This window comes from Erigeron canadensis, chromosome 9, assembly GCF_010389155.1.
Source record: "Erigeron canadensis isolate Cc75 chromosome 9, C_canadensis_v1, whole genome shotgun sequence".
NCBI classification, from domain to species: Eukaryota; Viridiplantae; Streptophyta; class Magnoliopsida; order Asterales; family Asteraceae; genus Erigeron; species Erigeron canadensis.
Window position 1 is genome coordinate 17,273,664 of NC_057769.1, and position 12,249 is coordinate 17,285,912.

The 12,249-nt window shown below is 37.0% G+C and overlaps 1 protein-coding gene across 1 annotated transcript; it reads left to right on the plus strand.

Annotated features, from left to right (window-relative positions):
- The first annotated feature begins 248 nt into the window (after window positions 1–248).
- LOC122583283 lies at window positions 249–950 on the plus strand. The gene is made up of 2 exons (XM_043755704.1): window positions 249–482; window positions 588–950. Exons 1-2 carry the CDS (start codon window positions 249–251, stop codon window positions 948–950), a joined length of 597 nt encoding a protein of 198 aa, XP_043611639.1.
- The last annotated feature ends 11,299 nt before the right edge of the window (window positions 951–12,249 follow it).

The following is a 12,249-nucleotide window of genomic DNA, read 5'->3' on the forward strand; positions in this document are numbered from 1 at the left end:
TAATACCCATTTACAGTGTTATTGTAATTCCCATAAACCTAGGAGTTGCATGAATGCAATTATCGATTCTCGATTACCTTTTGAATGCCGTCATTTCTAGCAGATCAACTGATGAAATGATTGTATGTCAAGTTGGATCCTAGCCTTAGTGAAAGTAATTTGTTAGATGAATTTAACAAGGGTAAAATTACATTTCTTAAGGATAATTATCGGAATACTGATAATTGAACTTTTTGTCTGTTTTGTAGATGGCAACAATCAATACCACTCAAAACATATATCAATCGGCGTTCAGGCTGATGTTGGAAAGGGAAAAGCTTTCTGGACCGAATTTCAATGATTGGTATCGTCAGCTCCGGATTGTTTTAAGAGCTGAGAGAAAATACCAAGTCCTTGAAGAGCCAAGACCCGTTGCTCCTGCTGCCAATGCTTCTAATGAAGCATTAGCGGAATATGCGGCTGCATATGATAGACATAATGAGGTCGCTTGTCTGATGTTGGGAAGCATGAATGCTGACCTACAAAAGCAATTTGAGCATTCATTTCCGTGTGATATGCTTACTGAACTCAAGTCTATGTTCGAGAAGCAAGCTGGCGTGGAGTTATACGATCTTATCGATGTACTTCATGACTTGCGACATGAACAAGGAACACCGGTGAGCGCTCATATCCTTAAGATGAAAGGATACTTTGAGCAGTTGGAAAGGTTGAATTTTCCTTATGCAAAGCAACTACAAATTGGTCTGGTTCTCAAGTCCTTATCTAAGGATTTTGAAGAATTCGGACGCAATTATTCTATGCATAGCATGGATAAAACCGTTACGGAACTTCTTGCAATGGCTGTTGAATTCGAAAAGAAGTTAGCAAAGAAAACTGCTACTCCCAATTGTCTCATGATCAAGGGGGTAAGGTCCAAAAAGCAAACAACCGAAGGGAAAGGGCAAGGCTGATGGTAAAGGAAAGCAAGTTGCTGCTCCTAAACCTAAGAAGACCCCTCCGGCGAAGAAGGAACATTCCGCTAAGAACCTACCTTGTTACCATTGTAATGAAGTGGGTCATTGGAAGCGGAATTGTCCCAAGTATCTTGCTGAGTTGAAGAAGAAGCAGCCCGGTACGTTCGAGACTTCAGGTATATTCTTCACCATTGAATTATATTCATTTTCTAAGCGGAATTCATGGGTTTACGACACTGGGTGTGGTACTCATATCTGTAATTCTTTACAGGGGTTAGAAGGGGAAAGAAACTGAAGCCGGGATCTTTAAAACTGTTCGTGGGAAATGGCCTACCTGCAGCTGTGGAAGAGATTGGCGATTATCATTTGGTTTTACCTAGTGGTTTAATAATTGTCTTGAACGATTGTCATTATGCACCTTCTATTACTAGAGGTGTTATTTCAGTTTCTTTGTTGAAAAACAACGGTTACGTTAATGTCTTTAATGATATTGGAATTTCAGTTTCTCGAAATAATGTTCATTATTTTGATGCTATTGCTTGTGATGGTATTTATGAAATTGATATGCGTGGTTGTGATTCAAAGGATAATTCAATGTATCATGTTAGCAAACGAATCAAGTCCACTTTGGACTCGACTTATCTTTGGCATTGTCGGCTTGCTCATGTTGGCAAGAAACGCATTGAAAGACTTCAAAGGGACGGTGTCTTGCAATCAAATGATGAATCATTTGAAAAATGCGTATCTTGTGTTTCTGGAAAAATGACAAGGAAACCTTTTCCAAATTAACCGGAAAGGGCTAAAGATCTACTTGGACTAATACATTTGGATGTATGTGGCCCATTTAGACATGTGTCAAGGAAAGGTGCTAGCTATTTCGTCACTTTTACGGATGATTTCAGTCGTTATAGTTATGTTTACTTGATTAAGCATAAACATGAAGTCTTTGAAACATTCAAGGAATATAAAAGTGAAGTGGAGAATCAACTCAGTAAAACCAACAAGATCCTCCGTTCGGATCGAGGTGGTGAATACTTAAGTCAAGAGTTTAAGGATTATCTTAAAGCTTCTGGAATAGTTCAACAACTTACTCCTCCATATACTCCTCAACACAATGGTGTTTTGGAGAGGAGGAATCGAACCTTGTTGGAAATGGTTCGATCGATGATGATTCATATGACTCTTCCTTTTTCGTTTTGGGATTATGCCCTAGAGACTGCTGTTCGCATTCTCAATATGGTTCCAACTAATAAAGTTTACAAGACACCGCATGAAATGTTGCATGGGAGTGTTCCTCAATTGTCTTACTTAAAGGTCCGGGGATGTGAGGCGCTCGTGAAACGAGATACGTCTGACAAGCTTGCACCTAGATCTGTCAAGTGCATCTTTGTAGGATACCCAAAGGAAACGATGGGTTACAACTTCTACTTTCCTACGGAAAACACTGTCAAGGTTCATCGATATTCTGAGTTCTTTGAAAAGAAACTCATATCTCAAGAAGACAGTGGGAGGATTGTTGAACTTGATGAGCATCAAGAAGATGTGTCAACTTCTAAAGATACCAGCAATCTTCAACTTGGGGGGGGGGGGGAAATGTTCAAAAAGATGAATCTCAAGATGAACTTCAAGTTGAAGATGAAGCGATTTCACTTCGTAAGTCCTCAAGGACCATACGTGCTCGTGATAGATTAAATCTTATGATTGAGTTTGAACAACACGTGGTAGGAGATTTGAATGAACCTCCTAATTTCAATGTTGCATTATCAGATCCGGAATCTGAAAAATGGCTTGAAGCTGCGAATGTGGAAATGAAATCCATGAAAGACAATCAAGTCTGGAGCTTGGTTGATCTTCCACCAAATGGTAGAACCGTTGGGTGTAAATGGATCTTCAAGAAGAAAACCGACATAGATGGAAATATACACACCTATAAAGCTCGTCTTGTGGCGAAAGGTTGTACTCAACTCTTTGGAGTTGATTATGAGGAAACCTTTTCTCCGGTAGCGGACATTAGAGCTATTAGGATCATCTTAGCCATAGCGGCGTACTATGACTTTGAGATATGGCAAATGGATGTCAAAACCGCTTTCTTGAATGGTTTTCTAGACGAGGAAGTCTATATGGACCAACCTGAAGGTTTTGTCGATCCAAAACATCCCAACAAAGTATGCAAGCTTCAAAGGTCCATTTATGGACTAAAGCAAGCATCAAGGAGTTGGAATAAAAGGTTTGATGAAGAGATCAAAAAGTTTGATTTTGTTCAGAATCCTGATGAGCCATGTGTATATCGCAGAGCTAGTGGGAGTAATGTTACTTTCCTTGTCTTGTATGTCGATGACATATTAATAATAGGAAATCACATTCCAATGTTGAAGTAGACGTTAAATCTTATCTTGGAAAGTGTTTTGCTATGAAAGACTTGGGTGAAGCAGCATTCATACTTGGAATCAAAATCTATAGAGATAGAAGTAAGCGGTTGATCGGATTAAGTCAAAGTGCGTATATAGATAAAATCTTGAAGAGATTCAAGATGGAAAATTCTAAGCGCGGGAAGTTGCCTATGCAAGAAGGACTTAATTTATCCAACAAGAATGGTGCTTCTACACCTGAAGAGGTGGAGCGTATGAAAAGCGTCCCTTATGCTTCGGCGGTGGGTTTTATCATGAATGCGGTTAGATGCACTAGACCTGACATTGCGTTCGCACAAAATATTGTAAGCCGATATCAGCAAAATCCCAGAGAGGATCATTGGACCGCTGTAAAAAACATTCTTAAGTACATGCGTGCTACTAAAGAATTGTTTTTGGTGTATGGAGGAAATCCGGATCAAGAGCTTAAAGTCACTAGATACTGTGATGTTGGATTTCAGACTGATAAGGATGATACCAAGTCTCAGTTAGGGTATGTCTTCATTTTAAATGGAGCAGCAGTAGATTGGAAGAACAAGAAGCAATCTACTGTTGCTATGTCTGCTACAGAGTCTGAGTATATAGCTGCTTCGGATGCAGCAATGGAAGCTGTCTGGATCAGAAAGTTTATTTCTGGGCTTGATGTGATGCCATCAAATAATACACCTATGGATCTGTACTGTGATAATTCTGGAGCAATTGTCATTGCCAATGAACCTGGGGTTCAAAAGGGTGCTATACATTACCAAAGGAGATATTACTATGTTTGAGAGCAAATCGAATCACGTGAAATCAATTTACTCAAAGTTCACACAGATAATAACTTGGCTGATCCTTTCACAAAGGCATTGTCAAAGGGAAAGCTCAACAAGCATGCATAAGGCTTAGGTCTTAGATATTGCTAAGTTATTTCATGTAAATCTGTGATTAGTATTTGGATAATGGGATGTTAAACAATTGTTATTTTCAATAAATGAATTTTTATACGCGGTATAAGTGGTTTCATTTTTATAATAATTGTGTCCTATATTTGCATGTTTAAATCCATGAGTATTAGTTGAATATTCTAAATGTCTATTGTCGATTAATTATATGGGAATATAATTAAAGTAAGACAATTGTGAGAGATTGGTGAAAATATTTAAGGGAATATTTTGAAGATGGTGGATCGTACCAAACTCACATAATATTCAAAAGGTGAATATTGGACTTACCCCACAGAATGAATTATCATTTGATGGATCGGCGTCATTAAATGAAATTCGTGAAATGGTTACTTTATTTATCCTTTGACTTGAGATACAAGTGAGTTATGCATGTTTGGATTGCATTTCTTGATATAGTTCCTAACTGTCCTGAACAAGGCAGTAATAAAGGGCTATTTTCAGAAATGTTAAGAAACGACATGGCCAGACACTTGTAGTCAATACAGGATTTGTTCCTTCAACTTGCAACTAAAGTATGATACCATTTGGGCCCCTCATTAATTAATTAAGATGTTTGTATGGCCGTACCCAAATGAACTCAAGAGGAGTCTTGACTAATTTGGTAATCTTGATTAATTGTAGAAATGAGAAACATAATCGTTAAATTATGAAATGACATTGATCCATATTCATAATTAATAAGGGTATCTGAACAAAGGGATATTAAAGACTAAATTATTTCAACTTGGCAATTTAAGAATCTATTCTTAAATATTTCCGGGAGCATTGGAGTGTTGCTAGACGCCAACCAATGTTATTGCTTTTATAATAACATGCTCAAGTAGGAGCTGTTGGCTTATGATCTTATTATTATAAGTCGCATGTCCGGGAATAATTTAAGCCTACGGGGTCACACGAAATGACACGATAACTCGATAATAACAATTGATATATTAAAGTAATATATTAGTTAGTTTGATCACGAAATAATTAATTAAACATAATTAAAGGATTAATTATATTTAATTGATTAAAATGGAGGATTAAAATATGAAAATTGGAAAGGGGACTTGGACCTAAGTCCATATAGGGGGACAGTTTCATCAAGGCTTTCCAAAGCCTTGATGTTTGCTTAACCTCCAAGTAAATGTTAACCTAATATTACCCTATAAATACAAGGGTTAATTCTAGGTTTTTCATTCATTCAATTCACAAAACAAATCCTCTTTTCTCTCCCTCTTTTCTTTGTTCGGCTGAAACACCCCATCTCAAAGGGTTTTCGGTTTCGATCTTCAAGTTTAAGGGTTTTAAACAAAGGGTTGTTTAGGTTTGTGATCGGGGTACTAGCATACATTATTCGGGGTGTCTAGTGTGCGATCGTGGAGGGGTTTTGCTTTAAACCCTAAGTATTAATAATAATCTTATTATTATTATCTCAATTGGATCTTTGCATATAAGGTACACATCTCAATTCTCTCTTTGTTAATTAATGTGATTACATATATGTTTCGATTTCTTCCGTTGCGCTTATTCTTGATCTTGTATGTTTTATGTGTTCATATTCTAACAGTAAGTCCCAACTATATAATAGATGAGTGCTGAAAACACCTCTATGTCGATGGTGAGTGCATTTTGCAACATGTTCACTTAAAGCATGTCAGATTGGTCTTGTCAATGGAAGAACTGGGTGGATGTTGTGCAGTGGGTCTGTTGGCTATTGCTTTGAAACGGTTAAACGTTTTAGCAATCATAGCCATCAGATCATCACTATCATTTTCATCATAATCGGAAGAGATATTATTCATTGCTCCAGAATCCATTAATTCAGACATCATCTTCTTCATAGAAAATACATTCTCAGAAGACATTAATGCCGCACAGGGTGGTTCTGTATGACTAACCACAGGGGAACTAGTGGAAGCATGATTAATAGCATCTTTTTCTGCCTCAATTCTCTGGGCTTGATTATCTTCAGTGAATCTGAATGCTCCATACAATGTTTACAAAGTATGGGAATGCAAGGTTTTACCTTGTCTCAAGACCACGATCATGTGAGACCATTTAGATGGAAGAATATCACAAAATTTTTCAAGAAGTATGTCCTTGTCTTTTTCTACTCCAAGCCCTTTCAACTGGTTTATGATACTCATAAATCTGGTGTAAGTACCAGTTAATGATTCATTGGGCAGAGCAAAAAATGACTCGTACTTCTTATTCAAAGACACTTTTCTGGTAACAATAGTGTCATCACCACCTTCATACTGATTTACTAGTTCATCCCATATGCTTTTAGCAGTAGGATAGAGAACTAGTGTGGGGATAAGAGATTCGGGAACAGCCCCGAGGATCATATTTTTTAAAATATTATCTATATTAACAAGTCTTTTATCCTCTTCAGACCAATGTTCCTCTCTCTCTCTTCCCTTCCAGATCTTGCTCCAAGAGGATCAAGAAGTGGCTAGGAATATAAGGTCCTTCATTCAAAACTTTTATCATGTTCCTTTCAATTCCAATAATATTTAGTATCATCCTAGCTTTCCACGTGCCAAATTCATCACCATTCCCACTGAATTTAGGAACAGGAGTGTTTGAGTAGTGCACATGCACGTGTGGAGAAGCAGGAATAGGAGGTGGTGGTGGGGGATTATTGTTAACATAGTCAGTAGTCTGTTCAGTTTCAATAATGGGAGGAGGTCCAGTATTTAAAGGGTTTCCTTGTGTATTCTCTGGGTTAGCCATCAAGAAAATACAGATCTAGGCAAGTATATTAGCCTTCTGCTCTGATACCAATTGTGGTACTCACTCGATGGTATAACCTACAAGTGTAGAATACAACAAGTCAAGTAAGCACTAGATTGGACTAGTATTACAATAAATATAAATGCAAGAATATATATAAAGTAATACATACTTAAACAATATAAAGATAAGCAAGTAAAGTAAATGGTGAGACACAATGTAATTTTCAAGTGTATTTTATTTCGGGATTAGTGCGCCGGAATGTAACAAACTATACCCAAAAGGTTATAGTGTGCACGAACTAAAGTTTTTTTCTATTGTATGCATAAACTTAGTAACAATGTTCAAATCATGCAATGTGTATAAGTGGCAGCCCGTATGAGCTGCCACATGTAAAAAAAAAAGTTTGAACAAGCCACGTTTAAGGTTTTTATTGGTCGGTCATAAAAAGTTGCATGATATAAACATTTTTATTAAGTTTATGTATACAATAAAGAAAAACGTTAGTTTGTGCACACTATAACCTTTTGGGCATAGTTTGTTGCAATGCCGGCACACTAAACCCTTTTATTTATTGATGTTAAATAAAATACAAGGTTGTTGTGGAAAAAGATATTACAAAGTAAGTATCTAAACAACCTATGAATTACAAGTGATCTAAAATTGCTAAATAAACTCCTCGATCGAAATACTTAAAGTTGTGAAGTATAACTGTTTAGATCGAGAGTATTTAAGCAAAAGCACCAAATTGCAAAAGTGTAATTTGGACGAAGGAAATGACTTGGTATTTATAGGCAAAAAGAATAAATATAATATTTTTTTTGCTGTACAAATATGATTACATGCATTTAAGGAAATTACTTTAATTCCTTAAAAGCATTGATTAAAGTACAAGAATAAAGTCACTTGATAGTGACTTGTCTTCTAATTAACCAACCACCTTTACATGCGTGTAAGGCTTTTAACAAAGGACAAATGGATTGTCCGGGTAAAGGCACGTAAAGGCATAAAGTTAATTCCTCGTAATCAGTGTTCAGACTTGTAAGGTCTAGAATACTGTCAAGGACTCCAGTCAGGAGATCTGGTAAGTCTTCCAGTAAGCTCCGCTATATGTCAGACTTCTTTCTTTAGACTTCAGTCTTCGACTTCAGTGAGAATGTTCTTCAGTGGAAAGATCTTGACTGGAGTGAAGTCCAGTGAACAAATCTGGTGGAATCCAGATTCTTGTACAAGTAAGTTGTTCACTGGTCTTCACATAATTTCTGGACAAATCTTCAGAGGGCTCCAGTAGTCTTATCTGGAGCGAGTCCAGTAAATCTGGACCTAACAGGGGATTGTGTTGAAAATTAAGAGTATTTTTGGTATTTTAAAGGTAGAGAGTTGAAAAAGAAGAAAGGTAGTTTGTTTATTAATAGGGGATTGATATTTATACAATAAGATTTAGTCATCTACAACAAAAGTACAACTTGTATTACGCAGTGTACAACTGTATTATGTAGTATTGTTGTAGATGGCTAATATTTGTTGTAGCAACATGACTTCCCTTATTAATATAGTATAGATATAGATTAGATTTGATGTTTGATTTAGTTTATTTTTCCCTTTGTTAATTGATCAAAATGTTAGATATATTTAGGTTTTATGCCTTTTAAAGACATTTAATTTCTGTTTACGAACCCAGTTTTTTGGATTATACTTTTCAAAATTAAAAATACTTGCTATAGTGATTGCTTGATCCAACTTGATTGTAAATAGCATCTATTAGTACCTTGACCGTTTAATATAGTAAAGTTGAACCTTATTGGACTTTTATGATGTTATCCTTTTCTTCCAAATGGGTTTTCATATCTGTCGAAGGGTATCTTTGCTCCTTCTTAGGATGATGCAGTTGGCTCGAGTCAACTCGACCATACATGTTAATGGATGATGCAATAGTTTGGATCATACCGGACCAGAAGTGGTCCGATTCTTCTAAGGTGGATGCTTCATGGATCAGAGATAAACTGAATACGATGGAACAACACACAACAATGAGAGGACCGAAGGAGAGACCTCCTTCGTGTGGCGATTCCCTATTGGTAACTCACAAACCTCGTATGTAGGAGGAATGGTACGCCACGGTTCATTTGGACTGAACCTCCGATGAGAGAGATAATCATAGTTTAGATAGAGAGGAAGAGAGAGTAGTAAGTGTGGTGATTGTAATGTTAGAATGATAATCTGAGGGCACCTATTTATAGTCCCCACTTCGGGTAATAGGATGCTTCACTTTGGGAGTGCTTCATCACCCGGGTATCAGACTTTCCCTTGTCTTATGCATCCTTGTATTTATTGGACAATAGTGAGTCCCTTCTTAGCTGTTTCTTGAGGATTGGTTCAACTTACTCGTTGGTTCATTCTGATCACTGGTTCATCATACTTGCTGGTCCATCTGACTTGTCGATACGTCATACTTGCTGGTGCATCATACTTGCTAGTGCATCATACTTGTTGGTTCATCATGCTCACTGGTCCATCTTAAGTGTTGGTCCGTTCTGCATTCTGCTTCATCTTGCTGCTTCATCTTGTTTGTTGGTCCATCTTACTGGTCCATCTTACTTACCAAGATGAGTCTATCTATGTTAGAGGACCAGTTTAGTCTATACACCAACATGTCCCCCAGTTTAGTATTATGTGGTTATCACATGATACTAAACTCTAATCTTATATATATTTTTTTGTTTGTTCTTTCCCTCAGATGCTTCGGATGTTTGTTCCATCCCGTTTTGCACTTCTTTCGAGATACATTAATGATATCATCCGAGTGCTTCGGATGTTTGCTTCATCCCGCTCTACATTGCTATGGAGATATAATAATAATATTTTTCAAATGCTTCTCATGCTTACTCCATGCCATTGTACATCACTATGGAGATATATTAATGATATTATTTACGTTTTTCAGATATTTGCTTCATCCTGCTCCCTTCCTATCATAGTTACTACATTTAGTTTTTGCTTCACATTTGCCATATACTGGTATGAGATCATTGCCCTTTCTTTTGGATGAGACGTCAAGGGTTAAGACTCTTGGAATTTTCCAATCACACTTTACGTTCCTTTTTACCACCACTATACCCTTTTTAAAACACAAGTTTCACATGTATTTTTTGTCCATTCGTTCGCCTTAGGTATGATGCATCGGCTAGATTGGTTGCATCAGCTGGATCAGTTGGATCAACTGGATCAAGTGGATTTGCATGATCTATTGAATTGGTTAGATCAGTTGGGTTTGCTATATCAGAGGGATCAGCTGCATCGGCTGGATCGGATGCATCAGTGTAAGGTGCCCTATTGTTGCGTAGATCGTAATAAGATGTGATTCGTTATGTCAAGAGTGTGGAATCCTCTTGAGATAACTAGATTGCTATTGCCTTTTGTTAATTAATAAGTAATTAATCAACCCAAGGAGATGCACAAGGCTTGTGGTTCGTGTAGAAGAACACACGAAGGAACAAATAACCTTAGCTCGTAAATTCGTGAATATCTATCAAGAATTCGTAAATCATTAACCTAATTTCGTAGATTAGGTTTGTATTTATACTAGTTAAGTATTGGATAGTGTGGGCTTAGGCCTTAATTACGTAATAGGCCTGAAACAATAATCAACCGATCTGCCTCGTGCTGACGTCAGCATGAGGCTGATCCTTCATGTTGATGACGTCAGCACGAGAGACGACCCATTGTTCTTTGTTTGACTTTGTTTGACTCGTACATAACATCCAATCACCGTTTAAGTGTTCTACGACACTTATAAATGTTCTTGTACCTGCAAAACAATATATAACACACAAACACAATACAAAACACAAACAGATATAATATTGAAGTTCAAACGTAATCATTAAATATCAACACAAGTTCTTATTTAGATGATTACACATAAGTTCCTAAAAACATAAACGATAATCAAATCTATGTTGCGATTGTCACAACGAATCTGCATCTACAGACTCCCCCTTGACGATTGCAACTAGATCTCTTTAAAGTCTTCGAACTTGAACTTCAAAGCTATCCATCAAACAACAGTCTTGTGCTATTCGCATGAATTCTCTCTTGCAAACAATGTGCGAGAATGTTGCGATAGCGTCTTTCCTCTACTCTCCAAAAATCCACTGCTGAACAAGGTGTATGCAAAAGTCTTCTCTGATCACCTCTTGACAAATTGACAACCTGCATTGGATCACACATGCGTAGCAACATCTGTTTCTTTGAATCAATAACAAACATCTGTGCTTCGCCTGACTTGATATCTATCTGCCAAAATGTCATCTCTGTCAGCATATCTTGATCCCATCTGATAGCGGGAACCTTCTTAACACATTTAATCCTTTCCTGAACAAACCGAAATGTGCCATCTGAATTCTTAATCTTCTTCAAAGGTGTTGGCTTTATCAACCTTTCTTCTGGCTTCAGACCTCTATCACTGAAATACTTAATTCTTTCATTTCTGAATCTATTCCAATAGAAATCTGCAAGTCCATTGCTCTGAAGATTAACGAACCAGTGTCTTCCCAAATCTATCATGTCAGAATCACTGAGAGAGTAGAAGTGTCTTTGACTTATTAACATGTATTGGCAACCCTTCTTTCTCTTGATAATAAACAATTTGATTCTGTGATCATAGAACCAACTTTGTATCACTGAGAAGTATTTGGGTGCATCCTTGTCTGAGACAAACTCCCAAAACATTGATGGTTTATACGTATCACGTATCATCAAACCAATATGTCCTCTATAACCTGGAATTAGTCTATTAATAATAAACTCATGATCTTGCTCCACCGGAGGTATATTAAATCTTCCAAGGTCAACCTCTCGTGTAGCATCTATATTCCAGTATAGATCAAAAATATTATCATGTCCTTTATCAAGTATATTTGCATATACCGCAAACCTCAACCTTGCAGCATTCTTAGGTTCATCTGGACTATCTCTGATTGGATTAAGATTGAGATGTTCTACTTCAGCTATTGGTTCAACTTGAATGACTTCATCTTCATTAAAGACACGATCAAAGTCATAAGGTGTCTCAAGCAACCTTTGTCTATCAGCTTCCGAAGTAATGAACTCTCCTTCTTCCAAATCTTCATCATCGATACTTTCTAGATCTTTTTCAGCATCAAGATCGTCCAATGCACCTATTGTTTGAAGCTTATCTGCAATTCAAACGATTTACATATA

Coding starts and splice junctions, on each gene's coding strand:
- LOC122583283 (XM_043755704.1), top strand. CDS start 249: ATGGCAACAATCAATACCACTCAAAACATATATCAATCGGCGTTCAGG. Junction 483..587: donor CATATGATAGACATAATGAG/GTCGCTTGTCTG, acceptor ATGTTCGAGAAG/CAAGCTGGCGTGGAGTTATA.